General features: G+C 29.8%; 1 protein-coding gene across 1 annotated transcript in view; it reads left to right on the top strand.

Annotated features, from left to right (window-relative positions):
• Nbea (neurobeachin) overlaps positions 1 to 21,669 on the top strand; it is a 620,123-nt gene that overhangs the window by 134,926 nt on the left and 463,528 nt on the right. The window contains exons 11-13 of the mRNA XM_077795156.1: positions 6,240 to 6,348; positions 17,460 to 17,612; positions 19,009 to 19,177. Coding sequence (XP_077651282.1) covers positions 6,240 to 6,348; positions 17,460 to 17,612; positions 19,009 to 19,177 — 431 coding nt within the window. The remainder of the gene's footprint in view (positions 1 to 6,239; positions 6,349 to 17,459; positions 17,613 to 19,008; positions 19,178 to 21,669) is intronic.

Here is a 21,669-nt window from a genome sequence, read left to right on the forward strand (position 1 = left end):
TCTGTTCTCATTCTGTTGACTTAGTCACATGAGTAAAGGAGCTAGGAAATGTGGTCTTCTGTGTAGACAAGAAAAAAGGAATAATACTTAGAATTTGATAATAACTAAGATCATCTTTGGTATACTTGGTTTCTTAGCTTGTAAAATTTTTGGTCAGTGTTATAATTCTTCATTGTAAACGATGTGAAGAATATTGGGGATGTTGTTCTATAATAGTGTTAATTTTAATTCTAACTGGTGATATTTCCTTTGTCATCTGCCAATATCAGGTCACATTGAATAAGTCCTATTACCATGTTGAGATAAAGATAGGGACACAGAAAGATTATTTGTGGGAGAGGGTATTGGATCATCTTAGTTTGGAATTTCATTTAAATTAGTGGGAATTAAAAATTTCAGTTGCAATTAAGAGTAAGAGATGGAATAAGCAGTCTATTATATTTTTCCCACTCAATACAAGAATAAAACCTTATATGATCAGAATCTATGGAACAGCTATTTAATTACTTTTGTGCTGTTGATGATTCACTATAGTTTTTGTCCCTCCATATTCCCTGGAGTGCACTGCATGCACTGGAGATCTGGAATTGAGTACCTGGATGCCATGAATTGCAAGCTCCAGGAGACACTCTCTAGCCCTTGTATATGAGTTCCTTGTTAATTTTTCTATTCTTTAACCTGTTCTGTCACATCCAAATCCTCATGTAGTCTAATTATGGTAGAGGCAGTGATACCAGTGGAGCCCAAACTGTGAGGGAAGGATCACCTTTCCTTGGATCTGTGGAATTAGTGTCGTTAGAGGGTGAGATAAACACCTGTAAGTTTTCTTATCTCTCTGTCTTCCCGCTTATGACTCTGGATATGGGAAAAGTTATAGAAGTACACAGCAGAATAAGGAAACTAGCTTTCTGACAGGAGAAAGGAAGAGCTGCAGAACCAGAAATTATCAGGAAAATTGTTGAAAGGGAAGAATGTGAGAAAATAATTCTATAAAATTGTTAATAAACTCTGCCAGGTGCTGTATGTGCATGGTCCTAATCTAGATCAGGGATTCTAGCCAGTGCAATAGGAGTTGTAGAGATTGGGAAGAAAAAAAATCAGTTTTTGCAGATGATATGATTTGCCAAGAATTGATAGGCACACAATATTCTAGTGTTATTAAGAATGATTAACAAGGTTGCATGATGCAAGGTTCTTAGGTAAAAATAAACTATTTCTATTAACAATGTACAGAAGGACACCAAATTTAAAAATACCATAAACATTAGCTTCAAAAATTTATGTGTTCAAATGAAAAATTTTCAAAACAAATACAAGATTTATGCACTGAGAACTACAAATTGCAGATGAAAGAAACAAAGACCTAAATAAATGTTATACTCTATTCCTGGGTAGGGCAATTTAACATGGTAAAAATGACATTAAATTAATATGTAGATTTAACACAAACCATTCTAAATCCCTGAAGATGTATATTGATATGGAAAAAGATGTTTCTAAAAGTTATATGGGAAAACCACCACAGTAACAATTTTGAAAAATAATAAATTTGAAATGATTGTAATTACCCAGCTTTAAGACTCACTGTAAATAATACTGAAGGCAGTATGGTATTAACAAAGTGATAAATGCATTATCACTGGAACAAAATTGAATTCAAAAGTGGTACCACACATTTATGGGTAATCGATTTTTGGTAAAGGTGCAAAAAGCAATTCAATGGAGGAAGAATTGCCATATTCCAAACAAAACAAAACAGAACAAAAACAACTTTGAGAGTTAATTTTTTTAGCATTCTAACATTTTTAGTACATATTGAATATATTTAGTAATATGTGAAAACAACTTATGAAAAGACTGTTGGGTTCTTAAACTGTAAATTCTGTTAAGATACCATATACAAATATATAATAATAAATCACAGGAGGTTTAGGATTAATTCCTTTATATGTGTATACTTTAAAATTTCCTTCATAGCACAGATGGAATCACATTTAAATCACAATTTTTTGAACTTCCAAATTTTTTGCTGTATTGTTGGAAATAGGCTAATGAAACATAAAATCTGTTTTGAAACAAAGGAAGATATAAATGTGTAATTGCCTAACTTTTAATAAATCCTTTGCTATGTGTTTCTAATTACCCATGACAGTGGTAGCAATTCAGTGTATGAATCTGCTTACCTTCATATCAGGCTGAAGGAAAAGGTAGAAGTTACAGAAGAGAGATTTCATGACCCAGGGCAGGTTTAATGATTTCATTTGGCACTTGTGCATTCCATGTGTTCCTACATTTTACTGTGTTGCATTTCAGTGTTTTCCTTATCTGACTTCACAGATAAATGCATTTTATTTTCTTTGACATGAAGCTCCACTTCATGTTTGTAATGACACATGTAACAGTTTGTGTTTCTGGATCTCATTGAATATTTTAGACAGTTGTCGTCTTTGAGATTGATTCTTCAGGAGTTCCTTGTGTTAAATTGACTGCTAAATGTGCTTGCAGTTGGAAACTTTTGGTTTAGATCTCTCTAATTTTGAACTGGGAAGGAATCTAACCCTTCTCATTTATTGAGAGATTATTTTTGTGTCTGTGTCACCAGGAACTAAGGATCTTGGGTGTGAATTTAAGTTGATTTCATTCATAGTTTTGTTCTTATTGTGATCAGTCTCACCATAAAGGAGTTTTACAGTGCAGAAATAGTATAGAGTCTATGGTTTTAGATATTTTTAAGTAATCTAATCTTCTTGTGAAAAATTTCAGTGTTTTTCAGTACTGAAGTAGGCTATGTAAGAAAATGTGAAAAGAATTTTCTCATTTACTGATATTTTAAATCTAACTTGGGACTTAATCTTCTGAATTTATTTTGATGATTAGTTTGCTAGTAAGATTTCTCAAGAGATTAAATGCATGTTTGTCAAAGGGAGAGGGAAGTGGTAATTTTTGTATAAGTTAGTTACATTCTTCTTAACAAAAAGATGTTTCTTTAAAGCCAATCTAGCTGTGATAATTTGCTTGAGTCAGTACAAAGCAAATCAAATAGCTGCTTTCTATCTTCTGAGAACTGCCTTTGAAGTGATCTTAGTTCATATATTCATTCTCCATCATTTTACTTATCAACTTTATGATATATTATGTCTCTAACTAAAATACCTCAACAATAATAATGCTTTTTGGATCACATTACATGAATTGTCTAGTTATTTGAAAAAATTAAGTGAAAAAATGGAATGAAATTACAGTGAAATCAAGTAAAAATCTACATTAGTATACATTTTTAGACTCTAAATATAGTATATGTTTTATTATTTTAAAAATTAGTTATCATTGTACATAGTTACTAAACATTCTCAGGTATTTGTGGGCCAAGACTGTTGTGATATTCCATAAAGCTCTGGAGACATAATAAACATTCTTAGTTATTAACAAGTAGTATTATATGATTTCATTTTTCCCCCTTAGGTCTAGCCCTTATATTTTTATGATACTTGAAATAAATATTATTGCCTCATTTAATTGAAGCATATTAAGATTTGGAAGAGAATAATTATTTTTTAAAAATTGATAGATTATTAGTGTCATTTTCCTTAAAAAGAGACAGAGTTAAAAACCCATAATGATTCCTGAATTAGAATTTCTACTACTAGAACATATTTATAGTTCTTTCTGTTGAAAAGTTTAGCAATTTTTTTATCATGTCATAATAGTTAGTACACTTTTTGTCTATCAAATAAAACACTCCTGACAATCTTTTCCTTGGCGTTGCTATACTTTTCAAGAGAATGTTCTATGTTGTGTATATTAGTTTTGGCTGACAGCTACTTGCTTTTTGGATTATTCTATACATTTAGACCCTCTACAGATGAACTGATGTGTTCTAGACAGGAAGTGGTATGTAGGAGATATAGGAATGGGCTGAAGTATCCTTTATATTTGCCTTTGTATCTAGGGGAGTTGGAAATAGGCAAGAATGGAGAGAAATTTTGTATGGCAGTACAAAGAATTTTGCAAGTTTATTGTGAGCCCTGCAGCAATCCGATGCATTTTAGTTACTGGTAAGTTTGTTAAATTATGTTTGAAAATTGTACCTCTTCAAAGATGGCCATCTATTTACTATTACGTCCACCATGTCAAATATACCTTATTTTTAAGATTTTTTTTTTTTTTGTAAAGATGTGGTATTGCTATTGTATTGAGTTTTAGGTATAAATTAACAATACTTTGGTTGGTGAATGCATGTGACTTTTCAGTTGTTGTCATGGTTAACATTGAAGTGAAATTATTCATGGATAGCATAGTCATGTGTTAAGATTTTGGAATTTTAATAAAATTAATATTTGTTTTTGTAATGGAACTCCATCATATTTAGAGGTCCAAGTTAATTCATTAGATGTTTGAGATTGACTAGTTCTTCTGACATAAATGAAAAATATAATTGTGGCATCCTTGTAATTTTATATGGTTCTAATAGGACGGTGATATATTGTAAGAAATATATATTTTTTTCCTTAGGGACCATTGTGAATTATTTCTAGTCTTTAATTTGGGCAGTGCTGATGTTTAGGAATTCAGTTCCCCCCAATAAAACACAATTATATGTGTAGGTAAGAATTTCATGAGCTGATAGGAAATTGTGTAATATCAATGCAGTTCCTTTATTCTTTGCAAACATTTAAGCAGAAGTATTATATGTAATATAGTGACTTAAGTAGTTATTTGTGAAGTGGCCTTGACTATTGATTTAATTTATTTAAAATGGATTAGATTGCTTACTAGTTGTGCTTCTTTACAGAAACATTTAAAAATCCCAAGGAATTCATTGATAATTGTGTTTTTCTTACAAATGTCTGTCTTTGACTTAAGGAAAAAGTAAAAAAAAATTGATTTGTAATATCAATTTAATTTTTTTTTGTGGTTTAAGGATATAGGGCCAGTTAATATAATTGAATTTTAATTTCCTGTAATGAAATACTTTATTTCTGGATAGTCTGTTTTTCTAGCTAATGTCATGCAGTCTTAAACAATCATTTTTGACAATGATAATGATAATTTTGCTATCATTTCTTCTTATGAGAACATTTGATATGAACAAAAATAGCCACATCATCAGAGAAAGGTGTTATTTGTCAATTCTGTTGAAACCAGATGAGCTAGAATTATTCAGAACTAGAACTTCATATTCCTTTTGGGCTTTAATAGTCTTCAAGTTTTCTCATTACAAAATTTCCCAAGTGCTTAAAATATATTTAGAAATTTGTAACTTTGCCCTTTCTTAAGAACATAAATAGGTGATTTAGGTTATATCATAAAATATTTTAGGTAGACACTATTTTAATTCCCAATAGAGAATGGTTTACAGAAATTTATTATAAATGATATTAAATATATATATTAGAGGAAAATATATATTCATTTTCAGGAATACTACATTCATGTATCAGTGCTGCTTGTTGAAAATTGTCATGTAATTGTGAAGAAAACATGTTATTAAAGCTTAATTCAATGCAATCATTTATTTTTCTTTGGTTTCTTCATTCTTTCATCTAGCAGACATACCAAGTGCTTAATCTTTGTCTGAAACATATCTTTGTGTGCTTTTATGTGTTTGTGTGTACACTGTGTAATTAATTGCAACTTTTCATTTCAATATTACACAAATCATGTCTTTTCTCTGCTGTCATAAATTTTCTGAGGGCATACATGGATATAAGTGACATGTTATATATTTCTTTGGAATTTTTTTAACAAAGTATTTATGAAAAATAGGTCTAAGTAATAAATTTATTAAAAAATAGGTGCATCTTTCCAAAATAATGTTGTGTACATATTTAAAATTCTATCTGATAACCAGATACTCAAAAGACTATTATGATAAACTCTTAATTATGGAAAGATACCTGTGTTTGTTTATGTTGGATTAACTTGAAGTAGGAATATATATACATATATATATACACATATATATATGTATAAATAAACTTGGATGTTTAATGTAACAATATAAAAGTACATAGTTACTTTCCAATTTATTTAATTTGAGAAAAGGATAAAATTAGTTTTCTCATTCTTTTAAGAAATATATTCATATATAAAGCAAAATAGCAGTTGTCAGCAAAATAGAAATTAGTATTGAATATTTGTTATCATATGACACAACAAATTACTGAAATGGAATACTTTAATGTTTATAATAAACATTTAATGATTACAAAATGAAATTATCTGTACTTTACATGCAGTGCTACTCTTTTGGCATTCCTGGTTGAACTCCTTAAAAGTTCAGTAGCCATGCAAGAACAGATGCTGGGTGGAAAAGGCTTTTTAGTCATTGGCTACTTACTTGAAAAGGTAAGTGTTACATGTTGATGGTTTTATTGTGTAGCTTTCATACCTAGACAGCTGACTGTCACTAATTATATTTTCTGTAACTTCCCTTTCCATTGACTGCATAATGGTTATAATGTTGTTAATTCAAGACTTTTTTTATATCATGAGATAGAAGTATAGACATAGAATTAAAATGTGTGTTAGAAGTGTAAATAATTAAGAAATTTTGATTGAAAACAGAAACATTCTTCCATGCACTTTTATTCAAGTTGCAAGTATCCTTTCTTTTAATTTTGTCCCCTATTCCTTTGCTATCTTTACACTCAGATTAAGTTTCTTAGAAATCTTATTATATTTGTTTTACTTAAATGGATTTCCTTTTTATGTTTTGCTTTATTTTTCAATTATAAGATTAAAATTTTTATTTTTGGTGGCAGAAACATTATTTTGTACTGTTATCCTTGCATTTAATATATTTGAATATTCAAAGCAACTTTTGTTTCTATATATAAATAGCACAAATATTTTTTTAATTCATCTCATTTATGTATTTTTATGACATCTGCTTTAGTCACAGTTGTTCTATTGTAGCAATGAATGTTGAATTTTGATGATGTTGTCTTAATAGATTGGATTTCCATTAACAATTAAAGTGAAATTTCATGTGTAAAGGGATTTTTAAATAAAAATATTAATTTTCCTTGTGAGTTCTTTTTTATCATTTAATTTTAATACTTGGCTGCTCTTAAGTATGAAACTATTTGAGAATTAACTAATAAAGGTGATATCTCAACTAAGAGAAATTAACTCATTTTTACCATGGGAAAGAAAATGAAGACTTGCAGATAGTTTTTGTTTCACATTTAATTATGTTACATTTGAAATACCTGCAGCCTATCTTTTCTTTGAAATAAGTGTTGCTCTTTCTTTGAAGATTAATAATTGAAGAGTAGTATATTATTAAATAGATTGATCACTGTTAGCATTTCTTTGTGGAGGCTTTTTTCCCCCCCAGTAACATTATTATAACTCCATTGAGACTTATCATTTATTTTTTTTTCGAATGATGGAATATCATCATCCTATATCTCGAGATTAAGAATTATTTAGAAGATTTATAAGGTACATTTATAAGTTACATTTCATGAATTAAATGGAATGCCTTTTGGCAGGATCACTGTGTAATTATTATTTTTTTTTACTGGGGATTTATCAGCATAATTTTGAAGTGAACCCTTTAACATTCAAAATTAACTTAAAATTAAAAACACTATAAGAGATCTTCAAACCAAAACTATTCTTTTTAAGAATTAATATCTTTATAGTTACATTGTCACTTATTCAAAATATCTCATTGTAATTTTAATTTGTATCCTTTTTTATTATTTTTGACTGGGCATTTTCTTATATATGTTTATGAGACATTTATTTTTTCTGTGAAGTGTTCGTACATATCCCTTACCATTTATTTCTGTATCTAAGACCCCTGCACTGAGGCAATCTATAATCTACTTTGTCTCTATGAATTTGCCTATTCTAGATATTTCATATAAATGGAAAAGTATAATATTTGTTTTGTATCTGGTTTATTTTGTTTAGCGTGATGTTTTCAATGGTCATCAGTTATATATCAAAACTTTATTCCTTTTGTTAGTAAATAATATATGTTCACATTTTGTTTTTCCATTCATCAGTTCATAGACATTTGTTTCCACGTCTTAGTTAAAGTTTGGTTTCTAGAATGACTTAATGATGTTGAACATCTTTACATGTACTTATTGACTGTTTCCATAATGCTCATCTTCTATTTATTGTTATTTTTCTTCATAGAAATATTTTCAGATCTTTTGCCCATTTAAAAAAAACATGGGGTATTTGTCATTTTATTATTGAATTGTTGGAATTCCTTTTTTTCTTTAATTTTTGGTCCTGGGAATTGGTACTGGGAATTGAAATCAGAAACTCTTTACCACTGAACTCTGTCCCTAGACCTTTTTTTATTTTTTTATTTTGAGACAGAGCCTAAGTAGCTTAGGGTCTTGTTAGGTAGCTGAGGCAGGCCTTCAAGTTGTGATGCTCTTGTCTCATCCTCATGATTTGCTGGGATTACAGGATTGTGCCAGTGCACCCAACTGAAGGTGTTTCTGAACTATCCTTGAAGCAGTTCCTTATTAAAAGTGTGATTTGCTAAGATAGTCTTCTACTGATGGATAACATGTTTTAATTTGTGTTTACCTTTTTAATTTGTGTTGTCCTGTTAAGTTGGACATTTTCATATGTTTATTTTGTCCTTTTTGTTGTATTTTTTGAAAATATGTTTAAATTTTTGCACATTTTGTTTTGGATTGTCATTTTCTTTTTAGTATGTTGAAATTCTGTATATATTCTGAGTATGTGTACTTTGTTAGATATTTACTACGAATCTCTCTTCTTTTTTGACTTGTCACTCTCAATGGAGTTTTTTGATGAATAGAAGTTCTTAATTTTAACAAAGCTCAAATTTTCAGTTTCTTCTGTGAGTAGCCCTTATATGATTAGCCCTTATATATCCCAAATCCATGAGTCTATTCTGTTTTCTCTGAATATTTTGCTTTGTCTTTCGTATTTAAATCTGTAGACCCTCTGGAATTGAAACTTATATATGGCATGAAAAATAAAATCAGGGTTTTTCTTTTTTAATTTTCTTCCATATACAAATGATTCCCAGTTCATGTTGGTTTGACTTAAATACTTATTTTTTTTTGACCATTGTGGTGTACCATAGCATTCAGTAGAAACTGAATTCAAGTTTAAAATTAGATCTTTTCCTATGCTAGTGATATGTGATAGGATCATCCCCTGATGCTGAGCAGTGGTAGCGAGCCACAGATTACAGTAAAAACATGATCGTGAGGTTAAACAAATAATACTTGACATTGTACTGTGTTGCTGGGTTATGATGATCAGTAGACTAGGCGTATTGAATGTATTTTCAATTTAAAATACTTTCAGCTTATAATGGCTTTATTGGAATGTAACCCCAATGTAAGTTGATGAGCATCTACATGTATCTACCTGGTTCAACACCATTTATTAAAAAATAATTTTCTACTGCATAGCAATCTAGTCTTTGTCAGGTAACCATATGAGAATGGAATTGATTTATTTTCTATTTGAGGCAACATAATAGTGATATTAATAGTATATTGTTTTCTTTAATAGTGATATTGATAGTATATTGTTGTCTTTTTTAACAGTATATAATTCAACTATAGTTTTGTTCTTCAGGATTACCTTTGCTACCCTTAAGTCTTTAAATTCCCACATATTGTCAATTTTCTGAAGAAAATGTTAGCATTTTAATTGTATTATATTGATATTATTATATTAAATATTTTATTTTATGTATATTTAGGTCCTATTTTGTAATTTTCTACATAGAAAATTTGCTTTCAATTAATGTATTCTCATTAAACTAATATATTTGACATTTTTAAAATTTCAAATTTTTAATTTTTTACTGATCTGTAAAATGTAATTGATGTTTATATTGAGTTGTTATGCTATTATTGATACTCCTGTATTAATTTTAGTAGTTTATAGTTTTTTCAAGAAATTTTCTTTGTAGACAACAATATCATCTGAAGATCACAGTTTTATTTCTTCCTAATATTTATTTATTTTATTTTTTACCCTTGCTTTTTATTATGCTCTACTACACTGTTAAATAGAAGTTGTTATAGTAGGCATCTAAGTCTTATTCCTGATCTTACAGGCAATGCTTTTAATAATTAGCCACTTAGTATGGTGTTACAGATTACTTTGGAGATTTTTAAATCATATTAAAGGTGTACATATAGTTTGCTAAGAGTTTTCTTTTTTAAATGTTTTTTTAAGTTATAATTGGGCACAATACCTTTATTTTATTCGTTTATTTTTATGTGGTGCTGATGATCAAACCCAGCGCCTTGCATGTGCTAGGCGAGCGTTCTACCGCTGAGCTAGCCCCCTAAGAATTTTTTTTATCATAAACATGTTGAATTTTATCAAATTCTTTTTCCTCATTATTTGAGATTTATTATGTTTGTACATTTTTCTTAAGTTAGTTGATTTCTAGATGTGAAGCTCCCAGTTACTTTTAATTCTACAACTATTCCAATCAGGTCTTCATTATTATATTATACTTCCCTTAATATGGCTTATGTCATTGTCACCATAGGATAATGTGGTTATTTCTTAGTTTTCATATTACTTGGCTTGTTAATAACATTTTGATTAAATGCTTTCTCCTTGAAATGTTTCCTTTATTGTGTTTTATGAGATCTAGCTATCTTTCTCTTCTTCTGTTTACTTCCTTTCCCTCCTCTTATTCTCCCTAGTATCTTTTTCTCATGTGTCTAAAGACTGCCTTGTCTTGTTTACTCTGGAAAACTTTCCTCTTTCTGTCTATGTATCTTTCCCTAATTGAGCTTATCCATTTTGTTGTTTCAGAATCCTGTAAAAAGTAATTGCTCTTAAAGTTGCTCCCATTTTCACTTCAACTTGGATGCCTAATAATCTTCAGAAATCTAGATTATGCACATATTTTTTTTCATTTTCCTCTCCAATTCTTTTCTGTCTTGTTTATCTTATTGAGAAGTAGTTCAGACCAAAAACATACTTTTTGACTCTCCTTTTTTTCACACTAGATCCAAACTCTAAGCAAATTATGTTGTCTTACTGTAAAAATATATCTAGAATCAGTGGTTAATTCCTGCTTTTTAATCTATTTCTTAATACATACATCCATTGATATCATCTTAGATCAAACCATCATTCTCTTTTATCATTTGTTATGCCCAGCTCATTTTTTATTTGTACTCAGACTAGTTCTTCTGAAGTGTTTCAAATTTTAATACTTCATTCTTCTCAGAATAAAATTTTAAGTCTCAGACCTCTGATATCAATCATATCTTACCACTCTTCTTTCTTGCTCTATTTCAGCCACATTTGATTTTAGCCATATTTGGCCATAAAAGGCTCTGTTTCCTTAAGCATGTGCCAATTTCGAGACTTTGGTTTTACTTTTCCCATTTCATCCATCACTTTGTGTGTGTTGGAGGGTGGGCAGCGGGGCAGATGTCCAAATACCATGATTGTATTCTGCATTCAGGATTTTTGCTTATGACATTTCATCAGAGAAGTCTTTTCTGACCACTTTACATAAAATGACACCCCTTCCATAATCTTCACTGTCTCCCTACTCTACTGATTTTTACAATATTATTCTGACATGTTTTACATTTTTTCCACTTATTTGATGCTTCCTTCCACTTCCACTTTATGAAAGTGCGGAAAATATTTATCTCACCTTTTTATATTTTATTTTGTATAATCAGCATGTAGAATAGTGACTATCTTCAATAACATTTGTTGAATTAAATAAATATTTTTTTTCTGGTTACCTACAAAGAATAGCTTTTTCATCTATCTCAGATGAACACTTAACACTGTTTTATTTTTAAACAATTAATGGCCAGGAAGGTAGTATACTTTACAGAGTTTCCATTTTTAATTTCTTACTAATAACAAATCACTTAGCTTTTATCTTCTTGTCTTAGAAGGTTCAAATTAGGTATTTAAAGAAGGCAGTTTAATGAGAGGTCTTATTTAACACATTTATATTGTTTCATGAAAAAAATTTAAGGTGGTTTTGTTTAATTTTGCCAAAATTCAGACTTATAGAAATCCTCGAAGATCAACAAGATCCTTTTGGTTGTGGTTTAGAGAAAATGTGATTCAAAGTAACTTAAACATTAGGAAATATACTAACTGATGGTACTGAAAAATGATTTATCAGAATATTGTCAGGAAGCTGATGGCCTGTTCAACATGGTTTTTTGAGAAGAATTTAATGCAAGATTATTATAAAAAGTGTGGGCATTTTAAAGGAATCCTACAAGGTTGAAAAGGAGAGAAGTGAGAGTTTAGCAAATACAAAGAGAAAGGTTTTATAGTTGTTGCACAAGGATGTGTGACTGGTGTGTGGTTTTCAATAAAGAATTGAAGTATATTGAACTGGATTACAGTACCCTAACTCCAGTTTCTTCCAGTTCTTTAGCTTCCTGCTGATGTCTCCAACTGGTCAAACTCAAGGAAACCAATATTCAAGAGAACTTCCCAATCATAGAAAGAGCAGCTGTAATCTTTTGTAGTTACAGCTAAACCCTTATATCCGGGGGAGAAAAAAGAGAACTCTTTATTTCAATTTTAATCTTACTCAGATTCTTCCCTCTAATTTGATTGACAGCTTAATTCTTGCGTACTTTTGAACCAACATTGGTTTTAAGGAAAATGCTAAATTTTGATGCTGGATGTCTGAATTAATTATCCCCTCCAAACAACAACAACTGATTGATATGATTAGATTATTGGAGCTGATCCTTGAAGTCTTTGGGAGGTGCAAAATGGATATTGAGGATCAACTACTTTATGATATACCTCTACCAATTAAACTATTTTCCCACAACATTATTTCATTATTTAATATATAATCACACACAGGACACACACAAACACACACACACACACACACAAACACACACACATACGAAGAGAGAGAGAGAGAGAGAGAGAGAGAGAGAGAGAGAGAGAGAGAGAGAGAGAGAAAATGTTTTTTTGCAACAAAAAGGAACATTTTTGGCAACCCATTACATTGTGGGCTGATGTAAATGTTGGGGAGATCTTTCTTTATTAAATAGAAGTTTCTCCTTGTAACATACATTGTTCCTATTTGGCTTAGTTAATTATGAAGTGGATACAATAATTTTTTAATTTCTCATTTTCCATTTCCAAATATGTTTAGTCATGTCTTATATAGTACTTCTTAAAATTATGTATCCTGTCTCCCTAATGTCATATGGCTGAAGAAGTTGCATTTTCTATGAGGTTCACATTATGCTCTTTTCTAAGATTTACAGATTTATGACTACAGGTTGTTCAAATATAAGTCTCTTTATAAAATAGCTTTACTTGAGGAAATGATGTAAATACAAAAATAGAAAAAAATTTTTAAAGTATGAGCCATGGTAAACATTTTTAAAAAAACAGTTGGATATCTTCTTTCATGCTTTCCTAATTGCTTTTGATTTTTTCTTTTTAATTATTATTTATAATTTATTTAAAAAACTTTATTTATTTATTATTTCTTATATGCATCACAACAGAGGAGTGCATTACATTCATAATTTTTTTGCATTGCAATTCTTAATATGCTTTTATACCATAATTTATCAAATCTCTGTTTGTATATAAGGTATATTGAAACCAAATTCACTTCTTCATACATAAATTTTGTATAATGATAACCATCTCCTTCCACTATCCTTACTATTCCCATTCTCCCTCCCTTTTCCTCCCACCCCTATTCTCTATCTAGAGGTAATCTTTCTCTCTTGCTCTCCCTCTCAACCCTATTTTGAGTCACCCCCCTTAAAACATTTGGCATTTGTTTTTTTTGGAATTGGCTAACTTCACTTAGCATAATCTTCTTTAATGCCATCAATTTCCCTGCAAATGCCATGATCTTATTATTTTTTAGTGCTAATATTCCATTGATTTTTTTATCTATGCTATTTTTGCATTTGATATGAATTCAATTAAACATTCACTGAGAAATTAAGAAAGGTACTGAAAAGGTAAAAGTTGAATAAGATGGTGTCCTTTTTTCTATTAGTAAAGAAAGATCTCTGATTTACTAATAGTAATACATGAAGAAGGAATATGTACTACTTACAGGTAGAGGTGACATACTGTTGAAGAAAATATTTATTTTATACCTAAATAGATAAAATTTTAGAAAAATATTTCTTTAAGGTCAATTTTATAACTGAAAACAATATGATAGCATTAAATGGTATTCAAAAACAGCCAATACTTGGACACAGCCACATCAGTGTTTATAGCAGCACAATTCATAATAGCTAAACTGTGGAACCAACCTAGCCCCTTCAGTAAATGAATGGATAAAGAAAATATGGTATATATACACAATGGAATATTATTCAGCATTAAAAGAGAATAAAATCATGGCATTTTCAGGTAAATGGATGGAGCTGGAGAATATAATGCTAAGTAAAGTTAGCCAATCCCAAAAACCAAATGCTGAATGGTTTCTCTGATTTAAGGATGCTGATTCATGATATGCTGCAGGGAGGGGGAGTGGTAGTGGGAGGATTAAATGAACTCTAGATAGGGAAAAGGGGAAAAGAGGAGGGAGGGGAAAGGAGGGAACATAAGGATAGGAAAGACAGTGGAATGTAATGTTCATCATTACCCTAAGTACATGTATGAAGACATGAAGGATGTGACTCTACTTTGTGTACAACCAGAGATGTGAAAAATTGTGCTCTATATGTGTAATATGAATTGTAATGCATTCTGTTGTCATATATACCAAATTCAAAATAAATAAATAAATAAGCTTTTCACTGATGGACCACCTTAAAAAAATAAAAATAAAAAGAACTGTAGAAGGCCTCATATACCGTTTTTGGCATACCTTTTACAACGTGGAATAAGTTCAAACAATAAATAAAGTAAGCTATTTAAAATTATAAATAGTGAAGGAACTGTCCAAAGTTTTAAATAATCATACATCTCTTAATTTTATTCTTCTTGAATGAAATATTTTAGAGTTTAACATTCTACAGTTTTTCATTGAAGCTTCTTTAATATGAGTGCCTAATCTTTTACTTTTTTTTGAAACTCAAAGGTTTGTTTTCGACCTTGGCTCTCACCTTAATAACTCAGCTACTTAGTAGAATCTTCTCTGTCTCCCCTAAAATTTTTATATAAAGAACAAGCCACTGTAAAATTTCTAAAATCTACATGGATACTTTATCTTTCTGTGTTTTGGTTTTGATTTTCATGCTTTAATTGCGCATATTAATGGTGTTTGTCAGTATGTTTTTCATTGTTAAAATCCAGCCTTCTCTTACTCACTGTCCTCTAAAGTCCCACCCTCTAGTAATCATTACTCTTCTACATTTAGGTCAATTTTCATCTTGTTTTCTCTCATGTGGAAACAATTGATATTTTTGTCAAACACAATTATTGATGTAAAATCACTGTTAGCTTTATCATAATTTGAACCAATTAAGTTCTGTTACCACCTTCTCAATGAAACCACTTATGTTTCAACAGATTTTTATCTGTTCCATGTTTTTTATCATGTACTTATAGCATATAATATTTTATATATTTCCCTGTCAGTTTTATATATTGTGTGTCCCTGCTTTTTCCCCCTAGAATATAAATTTTGTGAAGCCAGGCTTTTTTTTTTTTTCCCCTTTGAGTTTTGTTAATTTCTCTTTCTACAGTGTCAAGGAGAGTAGCTGGCAAATAGTAAGTACTCATGTGTATTTTTGAAATGACTAAATGAAAAGTCTTGAAATCTACCTCTAGGATAAAAGAAATGGATGCAAAGCTGTTTATTATGAATTGAGGATATAGTGAGTGAGTGACTCAAACTGGTGTCTTGGCAGTGAAATTGGCCCAAGAAAATACTATGTTTGGCTTAACAAAAAGTTTTTAAGTTTTAAATTTTATTTCCTTTGGGAAATAAAAGCAGGAGTGGTCCTCATTACTCTTTATTTTCTCTTACCCTGATTTACACATTGTTGTTAACTATTTGCAATCATTTGAGTTCCTGGTCCCCTATATGGTATTTTGAAAATGCATGACATACTTAGGTCAGATTTATGGAGTTTTTTTCTTGATATGAGCTTGAGAAATATAGGTAACTCATGGGTGGTAAAATTGGTAAGACAGTTTTAGTCCTTTGTATACCCTGATAATACTGTACTGATATTTGGATTTCAGTCAGTGGAGAATGGGGAGAAAGGAGCAATGTGATGTGTACCTCAGAGTTTAGTGACGGGTGATTTTTTACTCTATGATGGTGTGGATGGTTATACTACAGAAGAGTAAGAAAAGATTTGCGTACAAAGATATGATTTCAACATCTGAATTTAAATTATTTGCTTTAGGAAGGACATTTTTTTCTACCTTAATATATTTGTCTGAAATTATGTCATGGGATAGTATTGTCCAGTTAAAATATATGCAGCTTAAAATATTTTAGTGAAAAGATCCAGTAAATTAAAAAAAAATTTAACCTAGTATATGCAAAATATTATCATTTTAATGTACATTTAATAAAAATAAATAAGGTTTTCTTATTTTGATACTAAATATCAAAATCTGTATACATCCTTATAGCACATTTCAATTGGAATTAGCTACATTCTATGTGCACAGTTGTCATGTAGAGCTAATGGCTACTGTATTTGACAGTGCAAATTTAAAGTTTGGTTTGACTTTTGGCAATGGGGTCTATCATTTATCTAAATACTCTCCATATTTGTGATGGCAACTGACAATTTCTTAAGGGAACACTCAGCGCAGGAGTAGTGTTATATGAAGCTGTAGAAGCAAAAGTTATCATCCAAGGAGTATATTTCTAGAGAAAAAAAGAGGCAAATAATTAATATTTAGGCATAGGTCATTAAGGAATAAACTGAGTATCCTGAAAGCCGAATGAGAACAGTGTTGGCAGGAAGGACAGATGTTTTAATAAATTGTGAATAGATCAGAAGGGTTTATGTTAAAGCAAGATGTATTGGATTTATCAATGTGGAACTCATTTGTAAGTTTTGAAGGAAGGATTCAGTGGAATGGTGAGGCCAGTGTATTTTCCTTATGGTTTATAGCTAGTTTAAGTGAAAGCACTTCTTATTTCCAATGTCTGTTTCCCCCATTATTATGATAATTATTTCACTCTTAATTTCTGTGTCTAAGATCTCTTGTTTGTAATTTTCTAAATTCAATTTATACCTTAGTTTTAGCTGGAGCGAACAGTGAGTTTATTTAACCTGATTTATTTACTGTAATTATTCTAGAAAAGGCTTCAAATAATGAACCATCACTCAAAAATTCTAAACTACAACATTTTCTAATATAATTGCATTTTTAATAATAAAGAAAATATAACATTTTGTATTTAAACTGTTAGGGGTAGTTTCAAAAATTAATATAAACTTTTGCTTTATCAGCAATTACACAATTTGATATTTACAGATATTTTCAATAGAATTTCTGTTTTCTTCCCTTAGTCATCAAGGGTTCATATAACTAGAGCTGTCTTGGAACAATTTTTATCCTTTGCAAAATACCTTGATGGTTTATCTCATGGAGCACCTTTGCTGAAGCAGCTTTGTGATCACATTTTATTCAACCCAGCCATCTGGATACACACACCTGCAAAGGTATGAATTTTATTCTGATTCAAAAGTAAATTTAGTGTTATAAATTATAGTTACTGGATTTAAAGTATCTAGTTTAAGCCATTTTGAATTTTGGATTTACTTTATAGTCAACCCAAGGCAGTTGTGTTAGTACAAAGATGTAAATTTTAAATATGTAAATACTAAAATAGATGAAAGTATAGTTAAACATTAAGCTTGGTGAAACACTGTTCTGATGTTATTAGATGTGATTCATCCTTTCTAAGGAAGAAGATTTGATACACTGATAATTGTAAGGCTAGGAGAATAAAACAGATATCTAATTGTATCATTAACATTATGATCATTTTGGCTGGGAAATTACTTTCATTTTGAATGTAGAATTTATATCATAGCCATTAAATAACATCTTTAATGAAGAATATACATAAAATAAATATTTTTCTAGAAATTAGCACAATTTTCATTATTTTGAATACCTGAATTTAGTCTTGTTATATCTTAATGGAAATCAATGAGGGATATTTTAACTTTGATTCTTTTACAATTTTAAAATCTCCCATATACCTGGTTACATAATGTTTAAGTTCAGATTTTTATTACAGTTCATCTTATTTATTTGTCTAAACCCAAATCTGAAGTTTCTTCACTCTTTTTTTTTTTGGGGGGGGGAGATTGAACCCAGGGATTAAATTCAGGGGCATTCAACCACTGAGCCACATCTCCAGCCCTATTTTGTATTTTATTAGAGACAGGGTCTCACTGAGTTGCTTAGTGCCTTGCTTTTTACTGAGGCTGGCTTTGAACTCACTATCCTCCTGTCTCAGCCTCCAGAGATGCTGTTCACTCTTTGTAACAAGGTGTTTTACCTGCTGTCTGTATGCTCAGAGGGTCAAATTTCAAAAGCCAGCTATATAGTATGGAAATTGGAACAAAATTTGAACTTCATGAACTTTTAGAATATATGATAACAATATATATTTTTCAGAGTTACTATAGCTGATTGACATTCATTCTATTCCTTTGAAGATTTGTATAAACTAAGAGTTGCTGAATTGTACTTTTTATAAGAGTGTTGGTCTAATTCACTTTTAAAATAATTTTGATTTTCCTGTCACCATTTGTTTTAATTAAATGTTCAAAGCATTTAAAATTAATTTGTCAATACCTAATTACCTTTTTTAGTTAGATTATTAGGTAATGTACATTGCCTTTATATAAACAAGTTTTATTAGAATGTTGGTTTTTATCATTTTCTTCTAAAAATTTAACACTGTTTAAGAAAAAGTTAATTTTATACTCACAATAAGTGATTATTTTTTTTGGCTTTTGCGAGTTTGTATATTAATTGAAACAGAATTTATCTTATAAGCACTTGAGCCATTTTAAACTTAATGGTCTTATTATACTGTATTAGGTTCAACTTTCCCTATATACTTATTTGTCTGCTGAATTTATTGGAACTGCTACCATCTACACCACCATACGCAGAGTAGGAACAGTATTACAGCTAATGCACACATTAAAATATTACTACTGGGTTATTAATCCTGCTGACAGTAGTGGAATTACACCAAAAGGATTGGGTAAGTACACCCCTACGACTGTGTTTGCACTTCCCTGTATTGTTATATATCCTGAGTACTACCATATTGAACATATGTACATGACTATAAAATTATCACTAAACTATTTTCTTTCTAATGAAGTAGACTGGTATATTGAGAATTGTTTATGGTTAAGAAGAATTTTATTGCCTTTTAGTAGTAAACTATTTTGGAATGAAGTTAATTAAAAATAAGCAATAGTCTTCATTGTAACTTACATGTTTTTTTTTTAATTTTTGTTCCAATATTAAAAACCAGTAAACATACATACAGGTTATAATCAGTGTGTTCTAGTATGTTTGCTTTCAGCATTTCAGATTGTTAACCTTTTTTTGTGCTTTTTCAAATTTACACTATGTTCTAAGTGTAATAGAGACTAATTCTTCACAGTGTTTTTTTAATGTTTAAAAATTACAGTCAGCTTTTCTAACTATACAAAAAATATACAACTATAGAAAATAAAATAATATTAGAGGAAAAGATTTATTCATGACCCAAACCACAGGAATGAATATTACAAGGTTGTGAAGTTTTCTTCCTCCGTTTCTCTTTGCATAAATATGTTTTACCTCTTTGACATAATTGAGAGTTTTTTCCTATTTTGTCATTTTTTTTCTCAAGTCCTTATATTTACATTGTTTCTTAAGTCTATTATGTAGAGTAATTCACTCTTTTGTATATACTTGTTTACCTCTATCTTTGATTTGTTTAAAATTACTGATAATAAATATTTTTAGTTATTTTCAGAAATGTCTTAATCGTTTATAATGTAGTAATATGACATAGGGTGGTAGAGGGCTTTCCTTAACATGCTCACAATAACATTGACTATTACAGTTTTATATCAGTCTTTTAGATAAGGGAAATAACATACTATCTTAACATTTAATGTAAGTTTTTTATTTTATGGATTGGGCTTTCAAAATTGCTTTTTACACTTGGACCTACTTTGTCCTTTATAGCTTTCTTTTTTCATTGCTTTTAAGTTGATAATGCTCAAAATTTATTGCTTACCATTTGTTAGATTCTCTGCTTAGATTTCTACATGTTAATTTGTTTTATAATTTGTAATGTAATTATATGTACATATTCAGATATATAAATAAAATTATATCTAACTGTGTTAATGTCATTTCATTTTACAGGTTAGGAAACTGAAAGCATTGAAAGTTTAATCATATATGTTTAACTCAGAGCCATTGTTCCAAAACTTTGTAGTATATTTTTTACTACAAATTACATTCATACATGTTAATTTCTGCTTAAACCATTAATTTCTAATTACAAAAAATTTGCAAGAGTTATACAAAGAGTTCTCAGATCTCTCACCAGATTTTCCAATATTTTAAATTTTACCTCATGGGCTATATTAGTCTCCATTTTCTCTTTTAATGAAACACTCATGTGCATACATACTTTTTTTCTGTTTCACTTAAGATTAAATTGTATACATGATGCCTCCTTATCACTAAAAAATTATCAGTGAATTTCTTAAAAGGTAAAGGTATTCTGTTAAATAATGATGGGGTACCCATTAAAATAGGAAAATAGAATTAGTATGATATACTCCAAAGACCCCATACAGATTTTGTCAATAATCTCAATATTTTTCTCAGGAAAAAAAAATCAGTGTGGAATAGTTCCTTTAGTATTTCCATGACTTTGGCATTTTTGAAGAGTACAGACACGTTATTTAGAATGCTTCTCAGGTTGGATTTGTTTGATATTTGTTTGTGATGATTCAGGTGTTTCATTTTTTTCAAGGAGTAACACAGAACTAATTTCTTTTCTGTCTCATTGTATTATGTCAAAATGGTTGTCTTGGCTACCAGTGATGTTAACTTAGAATATTTGACTAGGATGAGTTTTCAGTGTGAAATTATTGTTTTTGCCTCTGTAACTTATAGATATTTAATGGAGAAATACATTTAGACTAAGACATTTTTTTGGTTTACATATTACTATAGGGAAAAACTTGTTTTTATTATCCTTTTATTTAAATTTTTTTTGTATCAGTCTAATCTCAGGCATTTCCATTTTATTCAATGTGTTATATCAACATTTGGCATGGATTTTGCAAAAAAATAGCAATTAGGTTTATGTTTTCATAAAATGACTCTGTTACAAGTAGTCAGCACTACCATTTCATTGCAGAGATAACCACGTATGTAAACTAATGGGTATGACTTGTTCCAGTGAGACTTACAAAAACATGAGGCATGATAAATTTGGCCCTTAATTTTTAGTTTGTCAGTCCTCTGTTTTATATATAAGCTCAAATTCTCAGATTTGGCCAGGCAGTCCCTTCACATGGAGTTTTGGGTCTTTATGATAAATATCCATAATTGTGTAGTGCTTTTTTTATTTTCTGGCATGAGATGTTCTGGGTTCATATAATACTTTCCTTGTCCCAGTCCTGGAATCATAATTATTTTTCCAAAGAACCCTGGTTTGTGGTATGTATTTTAGAA

This window comes from Urocitellus parryii, chromosome 2 (assembly GCF_045843805.1).
Source record: "Urocitellus parryii isolate mUroPar1 chromosome 2, mUroPar1.hap1, whole genome shotgun sequence".
Taxonomy (NCBI): Eukaryota; Metazoa; Chordata; class Mammalia; order Rodentia; family Sciuridae; genus Urocitellus; species Urocitellus parryii.